At 42.1% G+C, this 17072-nt stretch overlaps 1 protein-coding gene and 1 pseudogene across 3 annotated transcripts in view; one reads left to right on the top strand and one right to left on the bottom strand.

Annotated features, from left to right (window-relative positions):
* JHY (junctional cadherin complex regulator) overlaps positions 1–17072 on the bottom strand; it is a 76438-nt gene that overhangs the window by 22145 nt on the left and 37221 nt on the right. For 2 of the 3 annotated variants that reach the window (XM_043893994.1, XM_043894724.1), the window contains 2 exons: positions 10672–10785; positions 1124–1779 (listed from right to left, as the gene is read on the bottom strand). In XM_043893994.1, coding sequence (XP_043749929.1) covers positions 1124–1779; positions 10672–10785 — 770 coding nt within the window. The remainder of the gene's footprint in view (positions 1–1123; positions 1780–10671; positions 10786–17072) is intronic. The other variant, XM_043895322.1, reaches the window with a different exon arrangement.
* Positions 10874–11862, top strand: LOC122680861 (annotated as a pseudogene).

The following is a 17072-nucleotide window of genomic DNA, read 5'->3' as shown; positions in this document are numbered from 1 at the left end:
AAGTAATGCATATACATTGTAGGGAATTTGGACAGCTCAGAATATATAAAGAAGAAATTAAAAATAATCCCAAACTCTTTTGCCAGAGGTAAACACTATTGATGTCTTGGTGCATTTTCCATCTTCTGTGTACATTTTAACACATAGTAGGTGTGAAGCTCATACTCTTTTAGGTAAAATTTTATACCTCACTATTTTCTCTCTATAAGGACTTCCCAGGTGACTCAGTGGTAAAGAATCCACCTGCCAATGCAGGAGATGAGGGTTTGATCCCTGAGTGGGGAAGATACTCTGGAGGAGGAAATGGCTACCCACTCCAATATTCTTGCCTGGGGAATCCCATGAACAGAGGCGCCTGGGGGGCTTACAGTCCATGGGGTCGCCAAGAGTAGACACGACTTAGCAGCTAAACAACAATAACAACATTTTCTCCCTACAGAAGCATAGTTTTAAAGGGTGTGTTGTTGTTCAGTCTCTAAGTCATATCTGACTCTTGGTGACCCCATGGACTGTAGCCCGCCAGGCTCTTCTGTTCATGGGATTCCCCAGGCAAGAATACTGGAGCGGGTAGCCATTCCCGTCTCCAGAGGATAATGAAGGTGAAATCTTTACAGTCTGAGCTACTAAGGAAGCCCATTTTAATGATTCCATGATATTTAATATTATAATTTACTTAAACATTTCTTTATTCAATTATTGTCATTGCTGTAAATGGTGATATTTTTGCACATACATAATTTTTTCTGTATTTTATTTTCTTAGGATTGACCATTACAGGGCTGGAGATAATTTGTTTCCTTCAAATATTACTTGCAATCATCAAGATATACTGTCTCTCTCTTTTTTTTTTTACTGTATCTTTTTTGATAGGGTCCCTCTGTCCTTCTCCCTATCTAGTCTCTGGTTTAACTACAGTGGAAAAGCTAGAGACAGGGAAGAAGAAAAGAAATACATGAAACGTGGACTATTTTAGGTTGAAGGCCAGAGCCAAGGATGCTGTTAAGGTGAATTTCTCCTCTTGCCTGACCACTGTCATGAACCCACCCCTCTGTCCTCCATTCCATCCTCTCTCTTCTAGCCTCTCATTTCTCCAGAAAACCACCAAAGAACAGGGAATTCTTACCATAATATTTCTAAGTTCTTATACTTTGTTTCTGTGTAAGCCAGTTTGGGTTGCTTCTTCTTCTCGGTTGATGCTTGAATGTTTATGTTAGACTGAGAGCCTTTCTGGCTACGGGATGCGTGTTTCTTGGTAAGTTCATGAAGGTACTTCAAGTGCATATTGGATAGACTGTCGATGTGTAGCTGCTGGTAGGAAAACCTTTTCTCTTCTTGGTCATTGTGTCCTCTTTCTCTATTAGTGTTCATCACCGGGTAATATCCGGCAGCATTTTTATATAATACTTTGTCTGAAACCGGGTGTGGTGGGGCAGATTGATTGGAGGTTACTTTGGGATCCTGGCTTCTCAGTACACTTGAGTATTGTAAATCATCGTTTGTGGCATTCATAATCACACCTGTTTCCTGTGTTACTTCAGTATCAGTAGGCTTATTTGGGTTTTGCTGATGTCTGGGAGTGTTATTCTGGTTTCCTTGACTGACAGCCAGCTCTTCGGTCACTGAAGACTTTGGGCCCTGCCGGTGTTTGCGCTGTTTTCGAATCTTGTGCTTGGCTGGTCTTCTGGAAGGTTGCTGGCCATTGGTTGTTTCCGAAGATTGATCTCTGGGTCCATTGCTTGACTTTGCATTTTCGTATTGAGACCACTGTTCCTGGTAATCCTAAAAAGATATTTTTTGTTAATGTAAAGTTAAAAGACTGAATTTAACATAAAGTTAAAAGAAAAAAATTTTAGTGTTTCTCAAACTGGAGTTTTGAGACTTCTAGGAAGGTGATCATGGGATTGAAAGGAGATAAAGAAAGAGAACACAGGGGCTTTCCTCATTTCAGGCAATGAGAGGGTGAGTAGCTGAGTGCTTCCCCTTGGCAATTTCAGATTATGAATTTTCTAGAAAAAAAATAGCTTATAAGGGGCATTATATTAAGGGCAAGTCTTTGACTTAAAATGTTGTAAAATGAAATAGTACCACATAGGGGGAGAAAGCAGCTTTTTCCCTAAAGAGCTGCATACAGAGGAAGTGCAAATCAGCATGAAATACGCACATTTGTCTTAACTAAGATAAATATTAAAAATCTTAACCAGAAAGAAATCAACAATTTGCTTTACCCACCAAATATAAGTTTAGTATGAAATACAATTCACATTATCAGATCTTAGTCATATAGGTCAGAAGCCAGAAATGACCTCTTCACCAGATGAAACAAATTAGGTTTTATTCAGAGGATTATAAAAGAGTCTGCATGGTGATGGGACATCTGTGAAACCACAAAGGTTGTTTTGCTTCTGTTCCTTAATATAGCCTGTACTTAGGCAATCAAACATCTGGGGGAAATATTTCAATTTCGAGCAGTCTTTATGCTTTCCAAAGTCTTGTAACAACACAATGTACTCCTGGTATAATAGATACACTATGTAACTATATTGCACTAAGCCATTTAGTCATATTTCCCAAGGAATAAAGCACTCATTACTTTGTGAAAAACTAGCTGAGTTAAGAGGCCTTTGGAAAGAATGATTATATGCTTACTGAAAACAGTCAGAGGACCATATGCCTCTGTGTGCTGTGTAACTGCAACGTATTTCTTCCTATCTGAACCCACATATAAAAAGCCTCTGTGGCCTGTATCTATGCAAGGTTAATCGAAAAAGCGCAAGTTACACAGATCGTTCGAGGAAAAAAAAAAAAACTTTGAAACGAATAAATCATGTTTTTGCTCAAATTGTCTGTTTTAGGGATATTTCACTTTTCTGATATAATTGCCAAGACTCCTGTATAATATACTACTACTGTATAATACTACTCTTGTATAATATTATTTACTGCCATTCTGTTTCTCATGGTATCTCATAATAAGGTTGAGATTATTTAATTTAAAATAGTAATATACAGAGTTACTTCTTATATCAGATTTTCATGTAAGAATGACTTATAATTTGAAATTTAGAGTAAGTTCTCCTTAGACTTTGAACTTTCTGGAAGATTGGCCAGGTTCTGATTAGCTCCTTGAAGTTTTTACCTGCGGTGTCCAAAAAAGAGAAACTTCCTTCTCTGTATTTCAATTGAAAGGGTCCTTCCTTCCGTGTAGTATACTGAGCTGCATGGACAAAATGTGGGCAAGAAGGCTCTGCCAATACACAGTCTAAGAACATCCTTGCTTGTAATGCATCCAGAAGAAAATTAGTTTACACTCTTACAGGTGTGTTCATGAAACACAGTGGCTCTTTTTATGGCTGTCATTACTGTTCTTGAAGGTCAAAAAAAATCCACTTTTGCTATGATCTATAGATATTTACTGATGCAGGTGTTATTCTTTTCAATATTTGTTCAGCCTTTTTTGTTGACTTTTAATGTTGTGTCAATTTCTGCTGTACAGCGAAATGACTCATATACATATACACGTTCTTTTAAATATCCTTTTCCATTTCGGTTTATCACAAGAATATAGTTACCTGTACTATATAGTGTAAGACTTTGCTGTTTATCCATTCTATGTAACAGTTTGCATCTGCGAATCCCAAACTCCCAATCCATTCCTCCTCCACTCCTACTTCCTCTTGGCAACGACAACATGTTCTCTATGTTTGTGAGTCTGTTTCTGTTTCATAGATAAATTCATTTGTGACATATTTTAAATTCCACATGTGAGTGGTATTAAATGGTATCTGTCTTCCTGACTTACTTCATTTAGTATGCTAATCTCTAGGTCCATCCATGTTTGTTCAGCTTTTTTAACTGCTGGAAAAATGAGTGACCAGGAGTTCTTTTTCTGCTACCATCTGACTGTACTTGGTCCAGTTCTCTCTCTCATTTCCACCAATGAGAAATGACCCAAAGTCATTCCACCAATGAGTACCAGCCCCGAAGTCTTGGCTTACCACTGGGTCTTAATCATGTTATACCTTTTCTGCTGACAATTCAGACGACAATAGTGCTCTCCACAGGGTGCTTTGTCAACAAGGCCAAGGACTCATCATTTCGTGAGAAAATTCAATTGTCTCAAGTGTTAAATCTGCTATTCACGTAAATGTGAGTGCCCAGGGATGGCATTTCAGTCTCCGGAAAGAAAGACATTTATGGGCTGGATGTGATTTGTCTCACCTTCTGAGCAGCCTACTTGAGATCTGTGGCTTACTAAAGATGTATTACCTACAATTGAGGCATCAGGTGTCACTCTTTAGGGCAAGACCTGAGTTCTCTGAAGTTAATATACAAAGCCATTCTCAGGCTATTTAATCTCCATGAGCACTGAAATCCTCTATTGCATCCCCCTCTCTCTGGAATTCTTTTGTTACCAACACTCACAATCAGTCCAGACTACATGCACTCAGAATAACTGCATAATGGCAGTAGGTGTTTCCAGTACAGTCAGAGCAGAGTCCTGTGGCCGGGGCGTCAGCACCAGAGTCTCCTGATGCCTAATGCTAGGATGATAGTTTCTTGGTAAGATCTGTACTCAGTTATTAATGCTCCTCCGTATTGTGCCATCCAAGGGAAGTTTGCCCCCAACCCTGAGAAAGGCAGCAGCTGACTGTCTCTTTCATGACTTTCCTGTTTACATGACATAAGCAGAGGGGAGAATGCATACTTTGATCTCAGCAAAAAGCGAAATGTTCATCTGCTTTAAAACAAAAGCCACGCTTGCTCTCAACCACCCTGATCAACCCTAGAGGCCTGAGGGTTGTGCCTGGACTCCCAAGATTAGCTCCAAAGTGTGTGTTGTGTTTTTTTATTTTTAAATTTTTAATTGGAGGATAATTGCTTTACAGTGTTGTGCTGGTTTCTGCTGTACCACATCGCAGATCAGTCGTAACTATGTGTATGTATGTCTCCTCCCTCCCACCCCACCCCTCATCCTGCCCCTCTAGGTCATCGCAGAACACCAGGCTGGGCTCCCCGTGTTCTACAGTAGCTTCCCACTAGCTATCTGTTTTACACAGAGTAGTCTATAAATGTCAATGCTACTTTCTCAATTTGTTCTACCCTCTCCTTCCCCCACTGTGTCCACAGGTCCATTCTCTACATCTGTTCTCCATTGTGCTGTGTTTCTTAACAACAAAACACACATTCTTTGAGGCTGGGTTATACGTTCCATCCAATAATATTAATAAAATTTAGAGAAGACATTAACTGGCTCTAATTTTCTGTGTTTGGATGGATAAATGCATCATAGTTCTGTTGAAAGCACTGGAGGCAAAATCCAGTGAATAGCTCTTTGGGAAAGGTGGAAAGATAACTTAGGATGGGACGTTGATAAGTCAAAGATGCTACATATCTTTCACACTATCATTTCTTTTTTAGAGAGGCAAGCGTTATTTTATTTTAGAGACAAGAAGGAAAACATCCTATTTCATCCTTTTGAAGCCTTCCTTAACTGGGGACCGTTTGTCTTTTCCTTTTGATCACATGCTTCTCTCCTGGAAAGGATCTTCTGCAGGTGGAAGTGTGCCCTCTTACACTGGCCCCCTGGGCTCTGACTCTTAGCTAAGTACTCTGTACACTTCTGAGTACACAATAGAAGTGGGATCTGGAAAGGATTCACAGGAGAGCACAAAATGATTCAGGACAATAGGACCTCATGGACAGGTAAAGGATAATGGATTACTCGAAATAAAGATCTCCAGCATGGATAATGCACTTACACAGAAAATAATGAGAATGACTATCAGTTCTTGGTCTTTTTAAGGTGCAAATACACAGGCTTAAATAGTCTTAGGGACCTTGTTTCCAGCACATCACCTTTCTTTTTCTGGTCCTATGTCTCTAGTTTCTTATCCTTTCTAGCATGTGAAAGTGAAAGTGTTAGTTGCTCAGTCATGTCCAACTCTTTGCGACCTCACGGACTATATAGCCTGCCAGGCTCCTCTGTCCATGGAATTCTCCAGGCAAGAATACTGGAGTGGGTTGCCATTCCCTTCTTCAGGGGATCTTCCCAACCCAGGAATCAAACCCAGGTCTCCTGAATTGTGGGCAGATTCTTTACCATCTGAGCTACCAGGGAAGCAAGCAAGTAAATGTTTAAAGCTCTTCTATTAAAAAAAAAAAAAAAGAAAGAAACAGTTCCTTACTTGATCTCATCCTCTGGTTAAACTTCATCTCTTCCGTGGGCATGGTGGGATAAATTGGGATTGACATATATACTACTATCTATAAAACAGATGACTCTTTTTGAGAACCTACTGTATAGCACAGGGAACTCTACTCAATGCTCTGGGATGACCTAAATGGGAAGGAAATCCCCCCAAAAAGGGGATATAGGAATACATATAGCTGACTCACTTTGCTGTACAGTGGAAACTAACACAACATTGTATGGTGACTATTGTTGGTTAGTCACTAGGTCAAGTCCAACTCTGTGACCCCATGGACTGTAGCCCGCCAGGCTTCCTTGTCCTTCACTATCTCCTGGAGTTTGCTCAGACTCATGTCCATTGAGTTGGTGATGTTACCTAAACATTTCATCCTCTGCTGCCCTCTTCTCCTTTTGCCTTCCATCTTTCCCAGCATCAGTGTCTTTTCCAATGAGTCAGCTCTTTGCAACAGGGCCAAAGTACTGGAGCTTCAGCATCAGTCCTACCAATGAATATTCAGCGTTGATTCTTTTGGGATTGACTGGTTTGATCTTGCAGTCCAAGGGACTCTCAAGAGTTTTCTCCAGCACCACAATTCAAAAGAATCAGTTCTTCAGCACTCAACCTTCTTTATGGTCCAACTCTCACATCCATACATGACTACTGGAAAAACCATAGCTTGGACTATACGGACCTTTGTTGGCAAAGTCATATCTATACTATTAAAAAAAAAAAGCAACTACTCCAGTCAAAACTAAAAAGCAAACAAAAAAATCCCCAAACATCTCATCTCGTAATGCATAGCCAAGCATCTTAAAATGCAGGTTGGTCTTCATCTTCCCTGCTCTCATCCTGACCCCTGTACACTGCAGGTGAACCCTTCCTCTCACTGCCCCAGTGAGACTGCTCTGCTCAGGCCAGCAATCACCTCTTAGTTGCTAAATCCTATGGTACCACTTTCTTTAACTTTTAATTTTTTCACACTTACACCATTATTTCAAACTTACAGAAAAAGTGGTAAGAATAGCACAGAGAACTCCCAGATAGCCTCACTGATTCACTTTTTAACATTTTGCCACATTTCATCACTCTCTCTCTCTGTAGATCACTCACTCTCTGTGTGTAGACAGACACACAAATATACCTTCTGTCATTTAAACTATTATTGCTGGTCCCATCATCACTTAGTTGGTCTGAATCATTTGAGACTTGCATCTGTGAGTTGGATACATTCCTCCCTTTTCGTGGCACAGGTACACAGGCTTCTCATTGTGCTGGCTTCTCTTGCTGAGAAGCACAAGCTCCAGAAGTTCAGGCTTCAGTAGCTGCAGCTCCCAGGCTCAGGAGCACAGGCTCAGCAGTTGTGGCACAAGTGTTTAGTTGCCAAAAATCTTTTAGTTGACATAGCCTTTCCTGGCCCCCAGCTAACCCATGCAACCTCTGTCCCCTCCTCATACTTTCCCCTTTAGTCACTGAACTCCAGGTAAAACTCTCAGGGCAGATTAGATTCCCCCCCACCCCACTTTCATTCCTCTGCTCTCATTTGTCTGCTTGGCATGTTTTGACTCATCCTTCCAGGGTCAGCTTAGATGCCATGTCTTTTCAAGAGGCTTTTCCCATCTTTTTAGGGCAGAATTAGGTGCTCTTTTAATTATACTGGATTTTACGCCAACTTTCATATCACTGCATTCTGATGACTTTGTAACTGTTTTGAGCTCCTTAAGGGTAGGAATCATTTTTAAAAGGGTCTTTTGTTAAGTTTTATTTCTATTTTTTTTCTGAAGAGTTTTTAAAAATCCATGTCTTTGGGGCCAGGCACCTAAAAGCTGGTGGTTAGAACATAGTAGGTATTCAATTTATTGTCTGAATTATTTTGATTTCACATAGAGGTATCTCTATGTTAGTAATAGTTACTCATGGTTAAAGTATGTTTACTAAAGGATGTGTAGATTCTTTGATAGTCACCTTTTAAGAAAAAGATTTCAAATGAGGCCCATTTTCACTTAAGATTCACTAAAAGACCTATAAATGGTTTTCTAATCCACCACTGGGCTTCCTGGGTGGCGCAGTGGTAAGAAATCCACCTGCCAACGCAGGAGACGCAAGCAACGTGGGTTTGATCGCTGGGTCAGGAAGATCCCCTGGAAAAGGAAATGGCAACCCACCCCAGTATTCTTGCCTGGAATATCCCGTGGACAGGGGAGCCTGGTGGGCTACAGTCCACAGGATGGCAAAGAGTGATACACGACTGAGTGACTGAATACACCATTAAATATTGAGCATCAGCTTTGGGCAAAACAGTGTCCTAGGAAGTGGGGAGAAAAATTCATACAAAATTATGGGAATTATCAAGGAACTTAGAGTGTAGCTGGTACAAAAGAAACACAGACAGCAGCTAATGGGACAAAGGTCAAACAGGGTAAACCCTGGAGGAGTGGTCCTGACCATAGGCATGATGGGATGCAGTGGGAGAAGAGGAGGAGGAGGAGAGGAACCAGAGCAAAGGCAATGGCGCTGAGTAATTGAAGAGAAGAAAGAAAGGCATCCTGGGGACCTTCCTGGCAGTCCAGTGGTTAAGACTTGTTAAGTTTCAATTCATGGGGCATGGGTTCAGTCCCTGGTCGGGGTACTAAGATCCCATATGCTGTGGGGCCAAAGGGAAAAAAATAAGGAAGGCAGCCCGGAGGTTTGTACATTGAGTGTCCAGTCAGCGTGTTGGGTGCAGCGGGCAGCTAGGAAATCCTTTCTGAATTAAGGGAAACAATCCTTGGGCCGCTCTGTGTGGCCATCTTTCTAGGTCCAACAATCTTTAGATGTTTTGCTTCTTACCGTCCTCACTCAAGGAGTGGGTTAGAACCAAGTGAGTCTAGGACCCTCAGAGATGAAACAGCTTTCTTCTGATTTTTTTCTTTACAAAGCTTTTTGTTGTCTCTGCCTAGGGTCATGCCATGCATCAAGCATCCCAATTTTACCTTGATTCTTTTATCATTGGCTGAGATGCCTACAATTTTTCATAGTGACAAGTGTGAAAACTAGAGGTTGTGAGAATATTACATGCTTCAAGTGTATTTTCCATAGTAACTTAAGTTAACTAGAGATAAAGGATCTTAGATTCATAGCATTTTGCAGCTGGGATGGCCCCTTATAGTTCATTTCTTTTTCTGCAACTCTGAAAGTAGCCTGGAGGCCACTGTGGTGGGGGGTGGGGTGGGGAAGATGATTTGAGCTGCCCCTCTTCTCTAATGTTTCTGAAACTGGAATGAGCTTTCTTCTCCCCCCTACCCCCTGCCCCACATCACCTAACACATGGGCTCATAGTTCCCTGACCAGGGATTGAACCCATGTCCCCTGCATTGAAAGCACAGAGTCTTAACCACTGTATTACCAGGGAAGTCCCTGGAATGAGCTTTATTCCTATTACTGCTTTTCCATTGAACATAGTTCTAACTAATGATGTCAACAGGCTCTGTAGGCTGGGTGATTTCAAAGGGCTTCTCCTTCTGAAAGTGTTTGATGCTCAGTCGTGTTTGACTCTTTTGCAACCCTATGGACTGTAGCCTGCCAGGCTCCTCTGTCCATCAGGTTTCCCAGGCAAGAGTACTGAAGTGGGTTGCCATTCCCTTCTCCAGGGGATCTTCCCAACCCAGGGATCGAACTGGGGTCTCCTGCATTGTAGGTGGCTTCTTTACTGTCTCAGCTACCAGGGAAATCCAACAGTCACTACTACACATAACGCTATATACTGGTTCAAGAAGAAATCAGCTGCTAGACCTTTTCTTGATTCTTCTAGAAAAACAGTGAGGATAGTTTCATGAAAATCTTCCCTGAAACAACATTGTGATTTCAAAGTAGTAAACCCATGGCCTCCAAAGGGATGTCATCATGCTAAATTGCTAGGTAATAGGCTTTCATGTTACGCTAATGAGGGTTCATTGAAGCTCTGGGGTTTCCCATCCATTTTAAGGACTGTGCCCCCCCATCACATAGGGATACTATGTGACTGATAACTCCAAAAGGAAATAGACCTGTTTTTGTTTTTGGCTTTTTTTAATCTTGCCATGCTGTGTGGCATGTGGGACCTTATTTCCTGACCAGGGATCAAACCCAGGCCCACTGCAATGGAAGCACAGAGTCTTAATCACTAGATTGCCAGGGCAGTCCCTGGGAAACAGACTTGGGAACAGCACAGGATCAGACAGTGTTTTGGACTTGCCTGTATTGTCTCCAGGCCATTCCTCTGAATGTCTTCAGAGTGAGATAATGATTTTCCTCTAGGAAAGAGAACTTTGGGAAAGTGGGTAGGGTTGCCTGGCTGAGCAAGTAATGGCCCATCTGGGCAGAAGTCGTCTTACCCATCAGAAGGTGGGTAACTATTCTCAGGCATAAGAGTAAACCCTTAAGTGATAAGATGTCAGCCACAGACCATCACTTAGATCCAGCAGTAACCCTTGAAACACACTTAAAATTCAATCTAGCAAGTGACCTTTAGCTGTTGGGCTCTTTGATGCCATTTGTCTTCAGGGTCAATAGCGACATTTCCAGTTTCTCTGGCATTCTGAATAGACGTCTTGTCAGTTACTCTGACGGGGTAGGAGATCTGCAGGGGTAAAACATAGACAGCATGTTAACTGGATTCATTTTAGTCTGTACTCTCGAGAGAGGTCCTGCAGTGTTACGTTTTACCTATGGTTCATTTCAACCATTCATCTCAGGTACCTTAGGTACCCGGAATAGGAATAAACAATATTTTCTCTTGCAGGGATGATGTGAGAATTGGTGTTTTGAAGTCACATTTTGTTGTTGTTGTTTAGTCGCTAAGTCGTGTCCTACTCTTCAGCCACCCTATGGACTGGAGCCCTCCAGGCTCCTCTGTCCATGGAATTCTCCAGGCAAGAACACTGGAGTGCGGAGGGGCCAGCGGCAGTGGGCCCGGAGTGAGCAGGGTGCGGCGGCTTCCCCGTCCCCCTTCACCGGTGGCTATCGGTGGCAGCGGGCAGCGTGTCAGGCAGAGAGAGCCATCAGCAGGTGCGCGACAGGGGAACGTGGCTTAAGAAAGTAACCACAGCCAAGTGCCTCTGCTTTGTTCTGCTGGCTGCAGATTTTATGGAAACCCTGGTACGAATGGCATGTATTCAGTGCGCAATAAAGAACATCTTCAAATGGCAGTTCAGAATAGTGACGGTAGAATAAGCCCTTCTGTTCCTTCTGTCACTCGTCTGTCTGAGTCTTTACCAGCCCAGAGCACAGATGGCAGTGTCCCAGAAGCTCAGGCAGCGCTAGACTCTACATCTTCATCTATGTAGCTAAGCCCTGTATCACAGCAGTCACTTTTATCAGAATCTGTGGTGTCTTCCCAAGTGGACAGTACATCTTTGGACAAAGCAATACTGAAAACAGAAGACCTGCAAACTTCAGTATCAGAAACGGCATAGCAGCCGTCTGAAGAGCAAAGCCAAGTCTCTTGAAAAGCCAAAACAGAAACAGAATCTTTGTTTCATGTGCAGGAAGAAAGTGGGACTTACTGGGCTTGAATGCCAGCGTGGAAATGTTTACTGCGGTGTACACCATTAATCAGATGTGCACACCTGCTCTTACAATTTCAAAACTGATGGCTGCTGAGAAAATCAGAAAAGAAAATCCAGTAGTTGTTGATGAAAAGATCCAGAAGATTTGAACTGCTGGAATACAAAATCCTTTGATTATCTGCAAACTAAAAACTGACTAGGTTTTTTTCCCTAGTCCTTGGGAACGTAGAGCAATGTATCTTGTATAGACCTTTAATCATGCATGTCATCAGAAGAATAGATTTTTTTGTTTTGAAAAGTACTCTGAACATTTATTTCCAATGCAGTTTCTGTGGCTGAAAAGACTTAAGTAAACTCTGCGAGTATTATCCTTTTAAGATCATTTTAATTTTCGTTGAGTGCAGAGGGCTTTTATAAGAAACGTGGAGAAATTTTGGAGGGCTGTGATTTTTCCCAGTATTAAACATGCATGCTTTAATCTTGCAGTTTATTTTCTCATTGTGTATAGCTTTTCTCTGCAGCATAATTTCTGTCTTGATAATGCCCTTTAGGGCACAGCTAGTTATCAGTAACTGAATATATATTAACCATTATGGCTGCTTGTGATTTTCACTGACAAAGGTTATACATATGTTAGCATATAGTTTCTTTGCACCTACTATTTATGTCTGAATCATTTGTCACAGGAGAGCATGTGTTGATGCAATTTTAGTGAAGTTGCTCAGTTGTGTTTGACTCTTTGAGATCCCATGGACTGTAGCCTACCAGGCTCCTCCATCCATGGAATTTTCAAGGCAGGAATACTGGAGTGGGTTGCCATTTCCTTCTCCAGGGGATCTTCCCGAACCAAGGATTGAACCCAGGTCTCCTGCATTGCAGGCAGACGCTTTACCGTCTGAGCCACCAGGGATGCAATTCTAAGTTTGTGTGTTTTTAAATTTTTTTGAGCGAGGGTAGGAAAAGATGTACGCATTTCATTGCTGACTGCAGGTTTCTTTTAAGATTATGTTCATCGGTCTGTGTGTATACAATATGAAGAATGATCTGAAATAATTGTGCTGTATTTATATTTATCCACTGTCTTTGATTAAATAAAAAGGAAAACCAGAAAAAGAAAAAAAACAAAAAAACAAAACACTGAAATGGGTTGCCATTCCCTCTTCCAGGGGATCTTCCCAACCCAGCGATCAAACCCAGGTCTCCTGTGGCTCCTGCATTGCAGGCAGATTCTTTACCACTGAGCCACCAGGGAAAGCCCCTAGCTACCTGTTTTAAGTTGAGAGATTAGGTTGTCTTTGCACTATGTGGAATTCTAGCCACTGGGTAGCATTTCAGAGAACAAACTTAAAGTTCTGTGATCTTAAAGGTGGCAGAGATTCTGAAGATAATCCAGCACACCCTCTGGTGTTTCCGTGCATCCCTGGTCAGCCTTCCTTCCCTCACTACCTAATCACATGCCCCTTCTCCAGGTGGGAGAATCTGCTTGTCAGTATTTGAATAGATGGATAGAGGAAGGCAGAGTAAGGTGGCTTGTGAATAGTCCCTTGCTGTGGGAGATCCAGTCCTTCCAACCACCTGCTGGAGTAATAAAATGTTATATCTCTGAATCCCTGTTTCATTAATGATGGACATTCTTTTCCATCTTCAAGAGACATAACTGCTATGAATGAAACTGTGAGTCGCTCAGTCGTGTCTGGCCCTTTGCCACCCCATGAACTGTAGCCCGCCAGGCTTGCCTGTCCATGGAATTCCCCAGGCAAGAATACTGGAGTGGGAAGTCATTTCCTTCTCCAGGGGATCTTCTCAATCCAGGGGTTGAACCCAGGTCTCCCAAATTGCAGGCAGATTCTTTATTGTCTGAACCACCAGGGAAGCCCAAATTCTACTAGGCTGCTCCTTATAAGAGCAGAGATATGTTTGTAATTTCTATCCCACTGCCCTTTGAAATAACACAGAATAAGTCAATCCCTCTTTCAGAAAGTGCATTGGGGTTTAGGATCTGCCTAGTTGCATTTAAATTCTCCCCATGTGGCTGACTTTTACTTCATGCTTACGCATGCAGACTAGTATTCAGTGCAGAAAGGCAAAAATAATTGTTAAATATTAACTAGTAAGCAGGCATCATTGACTCAATGGACATGAGTTTGAGCAAACTCCAGGAGATGGTGAAAGACAGGGGATCCTGGTGTGCTGCAGTCCATGGGGTCGCAAAGAGTCAGACATGAGCGACTGAACAACAAAAAAGCATTTGACAGTGATGATAACCTCATTCCTTATTCAAGGTAGCTTCTCTGGCACAAGAAAGACAATTTGTTTTTTTTGTTCATTTGTTTTGGGTGCAGCCCTCTATCTGAATGCCTCCTGATCACAACTGCCTGAAGTCAAATAGTGTGAAAGTTTCAATGTTTAAAGGGTTGACCTGTAAAAAGGGAAAATAATGAAAGTAAAACTTTTTTCATGTTTGAATTCTCACTGCTAATACAGGAACACACTGTACTGTTGGATCATGGAGTTTTTGGTTTTTTTTATTACAGATAGAAGTAGTCAATAGGTTTTGAGTGATTGCCTACTCTGCAAGTGGAAAACTTCATGATACCATGCAACAGTTGAACTTGGGAAGTTGAGATGGGAAGTTTGGAGTTATGCTATAAGAGCTCAAGGTCCGGAGCCGCTTTCTCGTGTTTCCATCTCTCAGCCCCTCACTATTTCCAGAAACCCAGGATGGCAATAAAAGTATTAAGATTTTGCAGCTTTTGCCATTATTTTCTCAAAGGCTTCAATCCCTTACTGCCATGATGTGAAACAGAAACACAACTCATTTGAAAGAGAGATCAACTCTGTCCTGGAGGAGAAATGATGGTCGGGACAGAGGAAAAAAAAAATCTAAATAGGCTGCCTAAGCAGGCAAGGAAATAAGCCTGTTTTAAATCTCAAACACGCAATGTCTTGGACAAGCTAGAGCCTGGGAGAAGCTGGGTTTATTCCTAGATCTGCCACGAGGAGATTTGATGCCCTAGCTTTTATAAAGGGGACTTCGTTAATTTGGTTTTTCACTGGTGATATTATTTGGTAAACAACCTTGGGGTCCCTTAATGGAGCTCTGGTAAAAAGTTTATAGGTGAAAAAATATAAAGGCATTGTCCTACCCTGCCTTCCCCAGAGAATGTAAGATGTACAGCATTTCCATCCACAGGCTGTTTTGGTAGAACTCGGTGTGTGAGTCCCCCCAGTGAGTCTCCGGGTGGATAAAGCATACTTCTACATTATCTCTTTGAAAGTGGAGTGGGACACAACCTCTGCTAGCTGTTTCTTTTTTTCCCCCCTTGGTGAGCCATTCTATTAATACCAATCAAATCGAGAAAATGATCAAATGAAATTGCATTTTGAGCATCATAAGCTGTGTAATGTCTATTCTGTTAAATTGGGACCTATAATTGCTTCTCTACTGAAAAGATACAACAAAGACAGCAATCATGCCATGTCATTATCCCGGACTAGAAAACCGGCCTTTGCTGGGAGGACTTCAAAGGCCTGTGGTTCTCGAATTGCATTTGGCTGCTATTGTTGAAGCTCGGGCAATCTTGATTAGGTGTTTACACTGAGGTAAGGCGCAGAGCAGAGCGCCTGAGTGCCTGGGTCTAGAGCCATTAAAAAATTGTACATTATGTTCCTGGCTTTGAAGTGAGGGTTTGTATGTAGGAGAGCAACTCAGATTGAGTACAGCTGAGCTAGATTGGGCTGGCTACGTCTGTCTCAAAGAAACTCATCAGGTTCTTAGGGAATCGGCACCACAAAACAAGTTGATGCTTTACCGAGAGCCCTATGTGAATCCCCGTGTACCCACAGAGACACACACTGAAACATGTTTAAATACAACATCACTGTGAGGTTGTGCAGTTGCCGGGGGTTTGGGTCCTTTCCCCCCTTTCTATTGTTTTCTATTAAAAACCTTGTGTTTAGTTGTTGTGGGGGAGTCTCGTGTGAATGTATTAGGTTCCTTGTTATTCTCATTCCTTGATGGTATTTATGATATATGATGAGCATATATCCAGATTAAAATTGGCCAGAGGGTCCTATTTTTCCGAAGTTGCTGTTTGCTTAGCACCATCCCAGCACGTCTGTTATTGAATCCCTCTCTTAGGAGCATAATCAGTGGACTCAGTGCGTCCCTTGGTGAACTTGGCTGATGAGTGATGTGCAGTGTTGACTCTGTCGTGTCTCTAAGCCATATTGCTCTGTGTCGGTTTGTACCTGCTAAGGTCAACACTGCTGCTGCTTATATTACATATCCTCTTCTGTGACCGCCAGGGACCAGGCTGTTGGGCTCCGATGAGGGTATTTAGCACAGTTGTTTGAAGTTTGAATTATCTGGGCATTTGTAATAATTATTCAGCTATTTAGAGACAAAACACCTGAAATGTTTTGGCTCTGCTGCTGGCCACTTTCTTTATCCTCTAGAACAGGGAGTCCCTAACCTCTGGGATCTGCGGTGGAGCTGATGTAATAATAATAACAGACCTAAAGTGCACAATAAATGTAATGCTTGAATCATCCTGAAATCATCCACCATCTGGAAAAAATGTCTTCCACGAAACCAATTCCTGGTGCCAAAAAGGTTGGGAACTGTTGCTATAGATCACTTCATAATGTATTTAGCATGCATCCACTCAGTGAGAAACAGATGACACTGAGATCTCTGAATATATTAACTTTACATTCAATTTCTGTATAGGACTCTTGAGCTTTTTACAACCCCACATGAATTATGCCGGTCATCTACTTAAAGACCCTTCAGTGCACTTCCTTTGCCCTTAACCTGTAAAAGGTTTATCAGGGCCCACATCCTCTACACTCAGCCTCTCCTCCCTGCTCTCATTGTTGTTCAATCACTAAGTTTTGTCCGACTCTGTGACCCCATGGACTGCAGCACACCAGGCCTCCCTGTCCTTTACTATCTCCTGGAGTTTGCTCAAACTCATGTCCATTGAGTCAGTGATGCCATCCAACCATCTCATCCTCTGTCGCCCCCTTCTCCTCCTGCCCCCAATCTTTCCCAGCATCAGGGTCTTTTCCAATGAGTCAAGTCTTTGCATCAGATGGCCAGAGTATTGGAGCTTCAGCTTTAGGATCAGTCCTCCCAATGAATATTCAGGATTGATTTCCTTTAGGATTGACTGGTTTCATCTCCTTGCTGTCCAAGGGATACTTGGGAGTCTTCTCCAGCACCACACTCCAAAAGCATCAGTTCTTCAGCGCTCAGCCTTCTTTATGGTCCAACTCTCACATCCATACATGACTTATGGAAAAACCATAGCTTTAACTATACAGACTTTTGTCTGCAAAGTGATATCTCTACTTA

Source organism: Cervus elaphus, chromosome 1, assembly GCF_910594005.1.
Source record: "Cervus elaphus chromosome 1, mCerEla1.1, whole genome shotgun sequence".
In the NCBI taxonomy this organism is placed as follows: Eukaryota; Metazoa; Chordata; class Mammalia; order Artiodactyla; family Cervidae; genus Cervus; species Cervus elaphus.
The sequence above is the reverse complement of the archived record's forward strand: the minus strand, read 5'-3'. Positions and strand labels throughout refer to the sequence as shown.